Source organism: Canis aureus, chromosome 16 (assembly GCF_053574225.1).
Source record: "Canis aureus isolate CA01 chromosome 16, VMU_Caureus_v.1.0, whole genome shotgun sequence".
Lineage (NCBI taxonomy): Eukaryota > Metazoa > Chordata > Mammalia > Carnivora > Canidae > Canis > Canis aureus.
The window spans coordinates 37,474,732-37,491,317 of NC_135626.1; the positions used below are offsets into that span (position 1 = coordinate 37,474,732).

The 16,586-nt window shown below is 49.9% G+C and overlaps 1 protein-coding gene across 1 annotated transcript in view; it reads left to right on the forward strand.

Annotated features, from left to right (window-relative positions):
• ARHGAP23 (Rho GTPase activating protein 23) overlaps positions 1-16,586 on the forward strand; it is a 72,534-nt gene that overhangs the window by 48,897 nt on the left and 7,051 nt on the right. The window contains exons 17-22 of the mRNA XM_077852988.1: positions 2,379-2,457; positions 5,313-5,386; positions 5,654-5,743; positions 6,535-6,660; positions 14,206-14,247; positions 14,823-14,919. Of these exons, the coding sequence (XP_077709114.1) occupies positions 2,379-2,457; positions 5,313-5,386; positions 5,654-5,743; positions 6,535-6,660; positions 14,206-14,247; positions 14,823-14,919 (508 nt within the window). The remainder of the gene's footprint in view (positions 1-2,378; positions 2,458-5,312; positions 5,387-5,653; positions 5,744-6,534; positions 6,661-14,205; positions 14,248-14,822; positions 14,920-16,586) is intronic.

Consider the following 16,586-nt stretch of genomic DNA (forward strand, 5'->3'; position numbering starts at 1 on the left):
GCTTGAGTGTTGGAATCTTTGAAGGATGAATGGGAGTGGGCAGGTGGACAAGAAGGCAGTCCAGGCTGGGAATGATAGCATTTTCCAAAATCCCAAAGAACGGTGTGAGTGTCAAGAGAGAACAGACCCACCCCCTTCCTCCTTCCTGAGCTTGGCAGTGGGGAGGGTGAAGCCCAGGGCAGGAGGCAGAGGGCTATTGATGGCTGCACTGGAGCCTTTGATCTTGATCCAGTGGACAATAGGGAGTCTTCACTGGTTCTTCAGCTGGGGAGGTATAAATGAGCATGGGGTCTGCGTTAGCTTATGCCTGATGGATATGAATGAGGGAGGCCCAGAGTAGGGCATCTGTAGGGGAAACTGCTGATATGTGGGAAGTGCCAGGGGCCAGGAGGACACAGTGGTCCCAGAGGAATTAGGGAGGATGGGAGCAGCTCTAGGAGTTGACTGCATGAGGAGGGGCAGGGAAGAGCCAACATTTGAACTGGGGGCTGATAGTATCTCTCTGGCAGAAACTGGGGGAGTAGGGCCAGAGAAGAGGATATGTCAGGTAGGGCCTCCATCGGATTTGGGGTGATGGCACAATCAGGCACTGCCCAAGAGTGGACTGGGGGGATGGGTGTGGTCACATTGGGGCACAGAGCAGGACAATGGAGGGAACTGCTAGGTGGACAGACAGAGAGCATCAGGAGTGAAGGGCCAGGCTCTGCATGGGACAGAGGAGAGGGCTCAGGTGAGGCTGAGGATGAGGGGCTGATATGCACACACAAGAGGGGTCCAGAAGCCTTGGGTTTGGCAGCTGGGAGATGAGAAGAGACCATGCCCCCAGGCCAGGAGCTGAAGGGGCAGGTGGACAGGAGCTGCACTGGGCAGGGGTAGGTATGCGCTGAAGCACATTCGTAGAACCTTAGCCAGGAAGAAGCACGGCCAGAGCTGGACAGGCAGCTGGCCCATGTCAAGGCCCAGAGTGTGGGTACACCCATTGTGTTGGGTGTGTGGTTTTGTCTCAGGCATCAGTCCTGTCCTTTATCCTGGGGATGGCTGGAAGTTAATTGTTGTGGGCAGGGTGGCTGTAACTCCTGCTGAGCCTGAGGGGAAGCTATTGTTTGTGGGATGGTGTGGCATTGGGCTGTGGCCCCACTGTACAGAGTGTGTATATTGTGGAGCTCTGTGTCTTTGTGGAGAGCATTGCCTTGTTTTCTGTGCCTGAATTATTCTAAGCGGTTCTCAAGTCTTTTACCCTTGACTTTGTGCACGATGGTGGTGCCCCCTGGTGGTGAGAGGGGACAATGACCCGTCCATGCTTCAGTGATTCTTGCATTTAACAACCCGTTCATTTAGAACAGGGTTTCTCAATCTTGACTCTTTAGGCAGAATAGTTCTTTGTCATGGAAAGTTGTCCTGTGCATCACAGAAAATTTGAAAGCATCCCCAGACTCTATCCACTGGATGCCAGTGGCACTCCCCAGTTGTGGAAACCAAAGTGGTTCTAGATACCACCAGATGTCCCTGGGGGGGTGATTCCACTCCTGTTGAGAATTGCCGACTTAGACCATTTAAGTGCCAGGCTCATTGAGCTCGACAGGTGGTAGGAGCACGGTGGGGGACAGGACAGATAGGGTCCCTGCTCCTCAGGGAGCTGCAATCTGCCAGGCAGACAGGCAGGGGCAAGGAGACAAATGCATACCACAGTTACAAAGTGTGGCAAGCACCACAGAAGAAACAAAGTCAGGGCTGTTGCACAGATGACGGGGCAGTGGCAGTGGGGGCTGCATTAGCTGGGACTGTCAGGGAAGGCCTCCCTGAAGAAGTGACCTTTGGGCAGGATGAGAAGCCAGGCCTGTGAAGGCAGGAAAGGAAGGTTCTGGGGGAGGGAATCGGCAAGTGCAAAGGGCCTGAGACAGCAAGGTGCCAGGCACAAGTGACTACTGGGCCATGGATAAAGAGAGGGGGTCCAGGGATGACTCTGCTAAACGGGGAGCTCTGGGAGGCAGGGAGGGGGCTCTAGGAGGCCCAAAGAAGCCCAGTCACCAAGGAGGTTTCACTTACTTCTGTCCCACAATGCTTGCACCAAAGCAGGTAGCTGGTAGGTAGATGGTACTTTCTGTGGGTAGGCAAAGATTGGAGACCACTTGGCTTTCTGGAACACGAGGGGGTTGGGGCCATTTGCTCAGGGGGCCAGGACCCAGCTGGGGACTGTTCTGCCACCACCACCCTGAGGAGTCTTCTTAGCCTGGAGATCCATGGTCTGGGCACAGCTGTGAGTGTTCCCCGGGGAGGGCCTGGGTTGCGGCAGACTGGGCTTGAGGGCTGGACAAGCATGGAAGCATGCGTGCCGCACCACGCCTGCCTGGGGCCTGATGTCTTTGCCCTCTCCCCAGCGCTGGCAAGACCTCAACGTGATCAGCAGTCTGCTCAAGTCCTTCTTCCGAAAACTACCTGAGCCTCTTTTCACTGATGGTAAGTAGTGGGTGGCAGCGGAGGATGGGAGGAGGACAGAAACCTGTCTATACTGCTTTTTGTTTTTTTATTTTAAATTTTTTTTTAAATTTTAAAGATTTTATTTATTTTATTCATGAGTGATGCAGAGAAAGAGAGAGAGGCAGAGACATAGGCAGAGGGAGAAGCAGGCTCCCTGTGGAGAGCCTGATGCAGGACTCGATTCCAGAACCCTAGGATCATGCCCTGAGCCAAAGGCAGATGCTTCACCACTAAGCCACCCAGGTGCCCTGATACTGCTTTTTAAATTGGGTTTATTAGTTCTTTCCTCCTGGGGCTTTTGTTTTAATACAAGGGAAACACGTGCTTGTAACGAACTTAGTATAGATACAAGGAAAGAGAACACAAAGGTCCCTGTCACACCTCTCGTCCCTGTCTGGTCACTGGCTATGTGCCAAGCCCTGCTCCCTCTCAACAACTCTGAAAGGTAGGTACTATTATTTCCACTGTACAGATGAGGAAACGAAGATGAAGTCATTTGCCTAAGGTCACACAGGTTATAAGTGTCAGAGCCAGCATTGGGCCCAGGCATCAGGCTCCAGGGCCCAGCTCTTCATGTTTGCTGAGCTGCTTAGTAATGGTCTGTTGTGTTTCCTCCCGGGCCCTCTTACACCCATGACAGAGATATAGATGCAGATATAGGGTTTGGAGTGGGGTGAGTTCACAGGTGTGCTGGCAGATGTTTAACATCTGGCTCTCAAGGGGAAAAAAAAACTTGATTTTTAGCATTTTTCCAGTCTGCATGTACAAATCTGTCCATCGTGGCTTATTTCAAGTCATGGATAAGCTACCACCAACGTGGAGTCGGGACGAACGGAACACCTCCAGCCCTCAGGAGCCAGTGTGAGCGGGCTCCAGCACGCCACTGGTGGGGTTGTCCTTAACAAAAGGAGGCTTATAATTTTGAGATTCGTTCATGTTTGTACATAGAACCCTACCTCATTCTTCTTTTAAATCAACCACATAGTAGTTCCTAGTCTGAATAGGCTATAGTTTGCCTAATCACTCCCCTATGGATGGAGTTTGGGTCGTGTTTGGGTTTTTGCTCTTATAAAAATGGTTGCAACAACTTTCATTAACTGTGTCCCCGCACACCTGGATCGATGTCCTCGAGGTGGATTCCTAGATGTAGAATTTCTAGGTCAGGGTCCTGGCCAACATTTTTGAAAGCTCATGTCCAGTCTCCTGAGAAGAAAGCCCTAGTTCACACTCTTGCCAACAGCATAGGAGAGAATTTGCTCCCGCATCAACCTTGGATGTTATCAATATTTTATACCTTTGTTAATCAGAAGGAAAATGTCATCTCATTACTGTTTTCATTTTTGTTTCTTTCATTACTAGGGAAATTAACTATCTTTTCATTCATTTATTGACCTTTTCTGTTTTCTCTCATCTCCTGTTCAGACTGTGTGCCCATTTTTCTGTTAGGTTGTCTTTTTTTGTATTGATTTGTAGGAGACAAGCTTGTGTATATTTTGGGTGTTTGTAGATGTTTGCTCCTGGTCTGCCATTTGCATATTGACTTTGCATTGTAAGGAATTGTCAACAATTATTCTAAGTGTCATCAAAGCTGTTATGTATTCTGCATCTCATATTTAGGAAGGCCTTACTATTGTGAAGATACTTCCTTGTGTTTCCAGTATCTTAATAAGTTTTACATTTGGGGGGCACCTGGCTGACTCAGTCAGTTAAGCATCTGCCTTCAGCTCAGGTCATGATCTCAGGGCCCTGGAATTGAGCCCTGCATCGGGGACCCTGCTTCTCCCTCTCCCCCCTACTCGTGCTCTCTCTGCTTTCTCTGCTGTCTCTCACTATCTCTCTCTCTCTCTCTCTCTCAAGTACATAAATAAAATCTTTAAAAAAATAATTTTTACATTTGGCTCTGTAATGCAATTAAATGTGTTTATGTATTATGTGAGCAGGAAATGGATTTTCGTTTCTCCAGCAATATAGCTAATTGTCTCAGGGACATTTATTGACACCTCCATCCTTCCCTACTGATTTGAAATACTGCCTTTGTCACATAGTAAAGACCCACGTGGCCTGTTCCCCTCCTTTCTGTGTCCTTACCCTTGGTTAGCTCTCCCTGTGGGTCCCAGACTGCTCTGGCTGTGTTGTTTTTAGTATGTTTCAGTATCTGATAGGGCACATCCTCCCTCGTCATTCTTCCTTTACAAAATATTCTCAGCAATCCTTTTTTTTTAAATCTTTTTTTTTTTCTTAATTTTATTTATTTATGATAGTCACAGAGAGAGAAAGAGAGAGGCAGAGACACAGGCAGAGGGAGAAGCAGGCTCCATGCACCGGGAGCCTGACGTGGGATTCGATCCCGGGTCTCCAGGATCGCACCCTGGGCCAAAGGCAGGCGCCAAACCGCTGCGCCACCCAGGGATCCCTATTCTCAGCAATCCTTATGCATTTATTCATCAGATGAATTTTAGAACTTCCCATATTCCATTTTTTTTTAAAGTTCCCCTTGGGCTTCTTCTGAAGGGAGTTGGGGGCATCTTGACCCAGCTCAGGAGGCTGAAAGGCCCTTCGCTCTTTCTAGGTAACCTCCTCTTTTAACCTCGTGGTGTCCTTGTCCCAGAGACTGGGGCAAGGATCCCTTTGCCATTATCAACCTGCAGCTCAGGTCTTATTTCTTACCAAACAAACACACCTGGGCTACCCCAGGTCAGGTGTTATGGACACAAGGCCACAGAGCTTTTCCCAACTGGAGCAACCTGGGTCTCTTCAGCTTGGGAGCAGCCCACCCTGAGAGTGAGAGAAAGGACTGCCTTCCACCTCTCTAAAGAGTCTTCACTGTGTTCTAGACAAATACAATGACTTCATCGAGGCCAACCGCATCGAAGACTCAAGGGAGCGGATGAAGACGCTCAGGAAGCTGGTAAGGGGGGAGAGAGACGCCCTTAGGCAAAAGGCAGACTAGGCTGGAAGGACACCATCACCTTGGGAGGCCTGGAGTCCTTCTATTCCTTCTGTGACCTTGGAGAGACCCTGCTCCACTATGGGCCTCAGTTTCTCCATCTATCCAACAGGGCTGGTTAGAGGGTGGTTTCCAGACTCCCGAGATAGGACAGTGGGAGCCCCTGTGGGGTGTGGTGGGGAGGTGGGGAGGCCATCACAACCCATATCCCTTCTCACTCCTTCTCAGATCCGAGATCTCCCAGGACACTACTATGAAACACTCAAATTCCTCGTGGGCCATCTGAAGACCATTGCTGACCACTCGGAGAAAAACAAGGTGGGGGGACTCTGGTGTAGAGTGTGGGGCAAGGAAGCATATAAGGTCCTCTCAGCATATTCTAATCTCTTCCAGGTCAGATAATCCCATGGTCCTCTAGGCGCACCTTCCTCCTTAGAGATCATTTTGTCCCCACCCCACCTTTCTGTGCTTCTCCCCCGGAGAGTCATCTCCTGAGTTTCCGAGGTTCTCCCAGAGGCAGAGAACCACAGTTCCACAGTGTCCAATGGAAATCTCTCCTCAGATTTAGCTCGAATCTCTTGCGTTGCCTTTTTCTTTTCTTTTTAAAAAGATTTTATTTTAAGTAATCTCCACACCCCATGTGGAGCTCAAACTTACAACCCCGAGATCAAGAGTCACATGCTGTACAGACTGAGCCAGCCAAGTGCCCCGCATTGCTTTTTTCTAATCAAACCTCTGCATCTTCTGGTTCTGCAGCAGGGAAAATAAATGGAGCTATAGGAATTCTCCCAGTTTTAAGATATCCTTAGAACCTCCAGAAGGTCCCTCCCTATTCTGGGATCTCTCATTGTTAGAGCAGTATGGATGAGCAGATTGGGTACTGCCCTTGGCTGCCAGACCTGGGGATGTATAAGGCTGAAAATCTGGCCTGTGCTGTACTTACCAGGCATCTCCATGCCCAGCAAGGAGGTGTCTATCCCCTAAGCCAAGCATAGCTCAGAATGTGGTTGGGGCTCAGGCCTTAGGTGCCCACAGTGAGGGAGGCATGGGGGACTGGAGATCAGAGCTCATGGGGTGTTGACACTGACCTGGTTTCCTCCCTCACCCAGATGGAGCCCAGGAACCTGGCCCTGGTCTTTGGGCCAACACTGGTGAGGACGTCTGAGGACAACATGGCAGACATGGTGACCCACATGCCTGACCGCTATAAGATTGTGGAGACGCTGATCCAGCATGTAAGCAGCCACCCTGGGCTGTGGCCATGTTCCCCTGGGCAGCTTGCTCCTGCCTGCTTGGGTGGATGAGCCCAGTGAAGGGGGAGACAGTTTAAACAAATGTTCCTGGGATGGTGAATGCCCTTCAGAAGGGATGGGCTGTGTTTCTGGACCAAACAGCAGTGGATCCTAGAATCCTTGTCTTTCTAGGATGTTTCATCCCCAGCAGGAGAATCAGGAGCCCCTTGAGCTTCCAAGATGCATGTGAGGGTCAGAGGTGAAGGAAGGTCAGGGAAGGTGCTACGGAGTTGTACAGCCAAGGAGTGAATGCAGGGGCATCTTCAGAAGGTGGCCCCCAGGAGAAGTGTCCTGGCAGAAACAAGCAGACAGGTGCAAGTAGAACAGGTGCAGCAGAACTCGGCCTTGCTGGCCTCACTGAGGCTTTGGGGGGCAAGTGGTGATGCCCAGTGGAGGGTGATGGGTGGGACAGGGCAGAGCAAGGGCTGAGGTGGGATCCTGCACTTGTGCTCTGTATGTCCTCGGCTGCTGTCTTGCCTTCTCATGGCTTCCCAGGGACACCACAACCCCACTGTCTCTAAGGATTCTAGATAGTTTTTGTCCATGATGGGATGAGAACCTAGAGCAGCCAGCAGAGGGCGCAGGAGGCCTTGGTCCTCTGGAGCCAAACCCAGGACAGCACCGCCCCCTTCTGGGGCACTCAGGAATGTTTTTATAAATCACGTTTTCCATTTCCAAATCTCCCTATGGCCTGTGGAGGGAATAGACCCCCTCCTGCTAGGAGAAATAAGATTGGCAGCTGGCCAGGAGAACGGGGTCCTCAGGCTCTGCAATGTCACAGATGCTTTAGGGAAGAGAATCCAGGTCATGTTACTTCCATTTTGTAGATAAGGAAACTGGTGCTCAGAGAGGCAAAGTGACTTGCTCAAAGTCACACAGCTAATAAGTGACAGCCCCAGGATTCTAAGCCAGCTTTGTCTGACCAAAGTTTGTGCTTTCCTCTTCCCCTACTGGGAGGGCAGACTCATGGGTCCTTCCTAGAGCTGATCTGACTGACCAGGGGCAGTGAAGCGAGGCAGCAGGGTAGACTTTGGTCATGCTGACTGGCCTTGCCTGCTTATTTCCTTCCTTTCCTAGGTGGTCAGGGCTCTGAGCCTCAGGAGGGAACATCAGAGCCTGTTTTCTTACTAACTTTGGGACCACCGGGGATCCCTGGGTGGCGCAGCGGTTTGGCGCCTGCCTTTGGCCCAGGGCGCGATCTTGGAGATCCGGGATCGAATCCCATGTCGGGCTCTCAGTGCATGGAGCCTGCTTCTCCCTCTGCCTATGTCTCTGCCTCTCTCTCTCTCTCTCTCTCTGTGACTATCATAAATAAATAAAAATTAAAAAAAAAAAAAAACTTTGGGACCACCGGCCCTGCAGGGGGGCGGCGGCGGGGGAGGGCAGCACTCCAGAACTGCCAGGGAGACCAGGGCTGCTGGGCAGTGTCAGGGATCCTGAATGAGGCCTTAGTCTGGGGAAGCTATCTCCCTTAGAAAAGTTCAGCTCCCCAACCTAACCCAGGTAGCCCCTGGAGCCCCCATGGGCATGTGCTTTGGGAAAGGGCCAGTGCGGAAGAGAGGGAGACTAGCCCCATGGCTCCTGGAGAAGCCCCTGGAAGCCCAAGGCCTGTGGTCAGCTGGAGTGTCAGGAAGAGCAGCCTTTGGGAGAAAGGAGGCCCAGTGTGTGCACTTACCCTCCCCTAGGCCCCCAAGAGGGAGTCCCTAGACAGTAGCAGCCCTTCCTTTGGGCTGGCTGCCGGGAGGAAGAACACAATCTATCTCCTTCATAGGACTACTCCCAGCATCCAGCCTAGTGCCTGGCACATGGTGAACACTAAGGGTTTGTTGAATGAATGCATGAATGAATAAATGAATGAGTGGCTATTGAGTTTCACCCGTCTGGGCTTTCCCACTCAGGGATTCATTCCTGGGCACTAGTGCAGCTGGTGACTCTCTGTTCTCTGCCTCCTTGGCACTTGAACATAATCAGCCTGGACAGTTGTCTAGGGAATGCGCTACCCCCTCCGTGGTCCACTGAAGTCCACCCACGCAAGTTTGCTGGTCTTTCTCTAGTCCAGAGGCCCTATAGCCAAGGTTCAGTGTAGTCAAGAGCCCAGGCAGGATGGGACTTTGGCAGAGACCGTGCTCTGACTCTGGCTGAGTCTGTGGCCAGTGAGTGGATGGTTGAGGGTCTGGGTGACATGACCTCCTGCTGGACTTCCAGCCACAGCTGTTACCTGGCCTCTCTACCTGGGGCTCCTGTCTTCTGTGGAACTCTTAGACAGCAGAGCCAGAAGGGGCTATAAGGCATGGAGACCCATTGTCGCATCCTACAGGAGGTGGAAACAGGTGTAGAGAGAGGCAGTGACTTGCCTAGGGTCACACAACATGATCGATCATGGCAGGGTGGAAGTGTGCAGACCCAGCTGTTCACCCTCTCAGTGGCAAGTTGTCGCCAGCTCTTACCCGTGTTCACTGAGTCATCTGAAACCCAAAGAGCATTCATTCCTTTATTCCCCTGGCAAACGTGGTTGATTCCTACTCTATGTACACTGGGATTTTTCAGTGCCAGTACTAGTGACCTTTGGGGCCAGGTAATTCTTCTTGGGGGGGGGGGGGTGTCCTGTGTATTATAAGATGGTTAGCAACATCTCTGGCTAGATGCCAGGAACATCCCTCCAGTTGTGACCAATGAAAATGTCTGCAGACTTTGCCAGTGCCCCCTGGGGAGTGGGGGAGTGGAGTCACCCTGGCTGAGAAGCACTGAGGCAGCTGTTGAAGGGCACTGGCTCTGGAGCCAGCCTGCCTGAGTTCACCTCTGCCTCTGCTCCTTGCATGCTGTGTGGCCTTAAACACATTACTTACCCTCTCATCTGTAACGTAGAGACAATAATAATGCTTATGGCACAAAGTAGTTGTTGAGGGTTATGTGAGTTAATGGCTGTAAAACACTTCAAAAGCCACCTAGCAGCTAGGAAGTGTTCTCTGAATTAGCGATCTCTGATCTCCGTTACTGACTTGATGGGCATGATTTCATGCCAGAGGCCAATGCAGGTGCTGAGACACAGATGTCACTTCATTTTCTGGGCTGCAGCTAGCTAGCGAAGCTTGGTGGAAGGCCCCGCCCCTGCCCCAGGGGTAGAGAGGGACCAAGAGGTGGGAGGGGTGGGAGGACTACTTGAATTATCTTAAAAGGCCCCAAGGAATTTAGCCAGGCAGAGAAAGGAGAAAGCATTCCAGGCAGTGGGAACTGTATATGCAAAAAGCAGGGTGGCACCAGCTAGCATGCATTCTTCCAGAGGCCTCTGGGCTACCCGGAAGCTTCCTTTAGACTTCTGGGTTCCCACAGCACTTTTGGGCACCCTCAAACCGAATTAAAGGCTGGCTTATTATACACTAACAATGTGTTGTACATACAGGATCTCATTATTTTTAAAAAATTTTAAATGGAGGGGAGCATCTGGGTAGCTCAGTTGGTTAAGTGTCAGACTTTTTTTTTTTTAAGATTTTATTTATTTATTCATGAGTGACAGAGAGAGAGAGAGAGAGAGAGAGAGAGACAGGCAGAGGGAGAAGCAGGCTCCATGTAGGGAGCCCGATGTGGGACTCGATCCCGGGTCTCCAGGACCAGGCTGAAGGCGGTGCTAAACCACTGAGCCCCCCGGGCTGCCCCTAAGTGTCTGACTCTTGATTTCAGCTCAGGTCATGATCTCAGGGTCATGAGATAGAGCCTGGGGTTGGGCTCTGCACTGGGCCTGGCACCTGCTTGACATCCTCTCCCTCTCCCTCTGCCTCATCCCTCTCCTGCTTGCAGGCATGCTCTATCTTTCAAAAAAAATTCTTTTTAATGGAGTTATAACTGACATGTAACGTTATATTAGTTTCAGGTGTACAACATAATGATCCGATATTTGTATACGTTGTGAAATGATCGGCACTATAAGTCTAGTTACCACCCATCACCATGTATAGGTACAATTGTTTTTCTTCTGATGAGAATTTTTTTAATTTTTAATTTTTTTATTTTTATTTTTTTAAAGATTTTATTTATTTATTCATGAGACACACACACACAGAGAGAAGCAGAGACACAGACAGAGGGAGAAGCAGGCTCCATGCAGGGAGCCTGATGTGGGACTTGATCCTGGGACTCCAGGATCATGCCCTGGGCTAAAGGCAGGCGCTAAACCGCTAAGCCACCCAGGGATCCTGAGAATTTTTTTAAAGTTTGATTTTATTTTAGAGAAAGCAAGGGAGAGTGGGGTGAGGGACAGAGGGAGAGGGAGAGAGAATCTCCAACAGAATCCCCACTGAGTGCAGAGCCTGACGCAGGGCTCAATCCCAAGACCCTGAGATTATGATCTGAGCAGAAATCGAGAGTCAGACACTTAACCAACTGAGCCACCCAGGTGCCCCTTGTGATGAGAATTTTTAAGAGTCATTCTCTTAGTGACTTCCACATATACAATACAGTGTTTTTAACTATAGTCATCATGCTCTATGCTACATCCCCATGACTTATTTATAACTAGAAGTTTGTACCTTTTGACCCTCTTCACCTACTTGGTCCTCACCCTACTCCTGGCAACCACCAGTCTGTTCTCTCTACCTATGAACTTGGATTTTGTTTATTTGTTTGTTTGTTTTAGATGCCACATAAGTGAGATCATTCGGTATTTGTCTTTCTCTGTCTGAAATATTTCATTTATCATTGTGTCTTTGAGGTCCACCCATGTGGTCACACATGGCAAGATTTCCTTCTTTTTTTTTTTTTTTTTTTTTTTGATATCCTTCTTTTTATGGCTGAGGAATGTTCCATGTTATATATATATACCACATCTTCTTTATCCATTTCTCCATTGATGGACACATAGGTCACTTCTGTATCTTGGCTTTTGTAAATAAAAACTGCTGCAGTGAACGTCAGGGTGCAGATATCTTTTCTTGTTGGTGTTTTTTTTCCCCCCTTCAGATAAATACCTAGAAGTGGAATTGCTGGATCATAAGGTAGTTCTACTTTTAACTTTTTGAGGAACCTCTATACTGGTTTCCATAGTGGCTGCACCATTTCACATTCCCACCAACAGGGCGTGAGGATTCCCTTTTCCCTACATCCTTGCCAACACTTGGTATTCTAATCTTTTTTATAATAGCTATATGGGATTTCATTTTAATTCTCACCACAATTCTAGAAGTAGATACTCCTATTATGCCCATTTTACAGATAAGTAAATAGGTCATTTACCTGAGGTGAACTTGAACCTGACACGACAGACTTTAGATCTTGCATTATTTTAAAACTATTTTATTTATTTATTTGAGAGAGAGAGAGAGCATGAGTGGAGGGGAGGGACAGAGGGAGAGGGAGAAGCAGACTCCCCACTCAGCAGGGAGCCCGGCTTGGAGCTTGGTCCCAGGACCCTGAGATCACAACCTTAGCTGAAGGCAGACACTTAACTGACTGAGCCACCCAGGCACCCCTAGATCTTGCATTATTTCTTGTCCTCTCTTCTCTTTCTTATTTCTCTTCTGTGCCACTTATTTGTGTTAATAATATGCCCAATTATGATAAATAATAACTGAGGTTCATGGCACATGGTCATCAACTTGCAAGTCTTATGCCCACCTTCATTCCTACCCTCACTCTGCCCCCCCATAATGACCCACTCTAAAAGGTTAATACATGTCCTTCCAATCCACCTTCTCTATGCTTACTTTATTTATTTTTAAACAAACAGTATTTTATTTTTATTTTTTAAAAGTAATCTCTCTGCCCAACATGGGGCTTGAACTCATGACTCCAAGATCAAGAGTCACACACTCTACCAACTGAGCCAGCTGGGCACCCCAAATCTGTGTGTTTTAATTTTCATCAGTGAACTCATTGGCTTGATTCTAATTTCTATACTGTTAGGATTTCTCTCAGTTATCTTTTTTATTTTATTTTATTTTATTTTATTTTATTTTATTTTATTTTAAAGATTTTATTTATTTATTCATGAGAGACACAGAAAGAGATAGGCAGAGACATAAGCAGAGGGAGAAGCAGGCTCCATGCTGGGGGCCCGATGTGAGACTCAATCCTGGGTTTCCAGGATCACACCCTGAGCTGAAGGCAGACGCTTAACCACTGAGCCACCCAGGCGTCCCTTATCTCTGTTATCTTAAATGTCATTTATTTACCCCATTTTCATTTTATTTCTTTTCGATCTGTCCTACCTTGCTTTAGATGAATTGATTTTTATTCTCCTGATGTGAAAATTACACAATTTATAAAGCCTGTACTGTGTTTAATTATACAATTATAACAGCCCATACTTATGTTTCATTTTCTCTGACTATTTCTAAAGCTCATCAATATCCATTGTCTTCCACCACATCTGAAAGCCAAGTACGTTAATGTATGCTCACCTGTCACTGGTTTCTCCCTCTGCATTTGAAATCCACGGTGTGATGTATATACTTTGATTGTATTTGTATACGTGTGTGAGTATCCTTGCTTGGATCAACAATGGACTTTTCTATGCTACTGTCCATCCTTCTCAGAGCTTGTTATTCCACCCTGGAGTCATTTCTTTATATGCTCATGTACACAATTAAGACAGTCTTTGTGCAGTCAGCTTTTTGATGTCTTAGAAAAGCTGTAGTTTATACCCAGTTGAGAGTTTAGCAGGGTATAGAATTCTAGGTTTGAAATTCCTGTGTTTTTAAGTCTAGCAATACAGTGAAAATATTGTCTTCTTGTGTCTTGCTGCTGTAAGTTCTAGTTACAGCTAATACTTGCTCATGTGTAAGCAGTCTGTTTTTGTCTTTCAGAAAACTTTGGGTTTTTATCTTCAAGATTTCTCACATATCACAAAATATATTCAAGAGTGGGATTTTCACTATTTTCTATCCTGTTTGGCATTTATGTGAAAACCCTTGCCTGCCTGCCCTTCAGAGAACCTCCTAACGCTTCCCTCCAGGCACTTTTCTGGCCAGGGGAGGGGCTGCTGCCCCAGTGCCGGTGAGGGGTACACAGCTGGGACATCTGTGATTGGCCCACTCCCTGCAGTGGCCTGGACCAGCACTAGATGGTGCTGCTGTCCCCACTTCTGGCCTATTGTTGGGAGGGAGCTCCAGACGCTTGCATTGGTGCACTGTACGAGGTCTAGTGACACACAGGCCACAGGCCGAAAAGCTCTCCCTGAGCCAGCCCTCCATCAATCCTCAGCGCCTTCCCCAACCAGGCTGCGTTTCCCTCCCACACTGGGGTCCGACCTTTTCTCTCCCCAAGAGTTTCTCATAATCTATGGATTTGGGTCCTGGGCTTCATCAACTTCCCTTGGGGACTTCTAGTAACCAGGCATGAGGTGGGGACCCTCACCCCTTGGTGCCCCCTCCTGCCCCACTCCATCTGGCATCTGAGTGGAACCATTTGGACTGTGCAGATCGGGAGCCCATGTCTCCATCTTCCCTTAGCGCCTTCCCATGCTGAGCTCACCACTTCCTTTTGTCTCTTCTGCAGTCAGACTGGTTCTTCAGCGATGATGAGGACAAGGGAGAGAGAGTAAGTGATGCGGGGGTGGGGTGGGGGTGTCTGGTCTGAGGTTGGCCCTTATCCTGGGCTGGGGGCCAGGAGGGGGCAGGCAGCAAGACTCAAGTCGGGGAAGGTCCCTCCCTCAGGGCTTCCCAGTCTGATGGAGGAAACATAGACCCTCTCCTCAGGAGCCTCTAATCTGATAGAAAACACAATCTTTGCCTTCACGAGAGCCCCCAGTCTGAGGAAGGAGATATAAGCTTGACCCTAAGAAAACTGAATCCAATGGCAAAGGCAGACCCCACCATCTGGTTTTCTGTGGAGGGTACAGGTCTTAGGAAAGTCCAGTCTGATGGGGGAGACACAGCTCCTGCCTCCAGCCTTTAGGGGTTCAGTCAAGGTGCTGGGGAAGGCACAAAGCAGTCTAATGGGAGGACATGTAGGACCTATCCTCCAGAGTGCCTGACTGATGAGAGAGACAGTTGCCCCAGTGAGCCTCAGTTTGATGGGGGAGTTGTGGGCTTTGCCTTCGGGTTACCCCATTTTGCGGGATCCACAGTCTAGCCACCTGAGGGCATGCTGGCTGACCCTCCTCCTGTTTGCAGACTCCTGTGGATGACAAGGAGCCTCAGTCAGTGCCCAACATTGAGTACCTCCTGCCTAACATTGGCAGGACGGTGCCCCCTGGTGACCCAGGTTCAGGTGAGTGTGGGGGGGCCTGGGAAGGGGTGGGAGTGGGGTGGGATCCACATCCCTGAGGGTCCCAGGTGCCTGGCCAGATGCCTAGCTTCCCTGCTCTGCCCCCACCACAGAGACTGGGCCGTGGCAGGGCCTTCTCCTCTCTGGGGAGGTCCAGCTTTCCTGTGCACCTGCCTCCTCATCTGCTCAGCTGCCCCTGGGCTGGGGAGGGGCTTTGTTTGCCCTCCTTCACTGGTTTCCTTCCTGAGCTTTTTATTTCTCATGGGCTGTGTCCTTCTGGGCATGTTGCTCTTTTTAATTTTTCTTCCTTTTCTCCTTGCACCCCTCCACCCTCCTTTCTCCTTTCCCTGTGCTCTCCTCCCACCCCTGAACCCTGCCCCTCTCTTCTCTTCTTCCTCTCCTCCAGCGGACCTGTTGGAGATTTAAAGGGTACAGTGTGGCATTGCGGCCTCGGTCACTAACAGTGGCGGGTGATTATAAGAAGGCTGGGCAGGCCTGAGGGGCAGGCAGAAAGGTCCCGGGTTGTAAGCACCTCGATGTGATACTCCAGCTACCCATGCTTGTTAGCAACGCCCCCCCACCACCACCACCTCCCTGACCCTCTCATCTGAAAGCCCCTTCTCAGGAGGAAGGAGGCATTTGTTGGAGCCAGATCCTATCCCCTTGCCAGGAAGTCAGGGCACCTGGGGTTGCTCTCTGCAGTCCCCAGACTCTGGCCTTCTTTCTGTGCCCAGCCTGGCCACTTTTGGTTATCCGGACAGGGGGAGGCTTGGCTGGAGGGGGACCCAGACTGTCCAGACATGAGGGACATCATCCCTAAAAGCCTTTCTATAGCTGTGGCACCTGCCTCAGTTGCCTCCAAGGGCTGGCTCTTCCTGCTTCTGAAACCAGAGCCCCTGATCACTCAGCCCCTTAGTCCTGTTTCTGGGCATGGACCCTCATAGCAGCGTAGCCCAGAGCAGTCCTTCTTGGCTCAAGGCATTAACTTGTCCCACTCCATGGCTGAGCCTCCCCTTTGTATTTTGACTGCTCCTGCCTCTGACATAGGTATACCACAGCCCCTCTAGTTACCAGAGGCAGGCCAGGGAGGGAGCCAGAGGACCAGGTGGGTGGGGGTCGCAGAGAGGAGCCCCCCATTTCTTCTAATCACCTGCTGCCGCACCCCTGCCCTGTGTGTGTCACTGTGTGGTCAGCCATCTGCTCTTCTCACTGTGTGCAGGGGAGGGCCGGGGAGGAGGTCTCACTTGCTTGCCAGAGAGTGTGGATTAACTGTGCCTGTCCACTGCCCCTTCTGACCCCAGGGAGATCCTTAGAGCAGCCCGCTCCCTCCCCAGTCCCGGAGAAGACACTACCAGGATTCGTTTCTGGTTCCTTCTCCACCCCCAATGATATTAAGGGAGTGGGACCCAAGTCCCACGGATGTGATGATTTACTCTTCTTCATAACTCTGGTGATGAACAGATGCCTTGCCCCATAAGGGCAGATTGGCCTGGAGTCTGGAGATGGAGCCTGGCAAGGCCCTAATCACCAGCCCACTCTACCTCCTGTGTCTCACCCACCTGCTGTCTGCCCCTGTACTCCATCTTTCACAGGGCCCGTCTTCTTCCTCCTGTCCTGGGATTGGGGTGGGGTGGAGGTAGATGTAGGGCACCCACCCGTCTATGCACTGT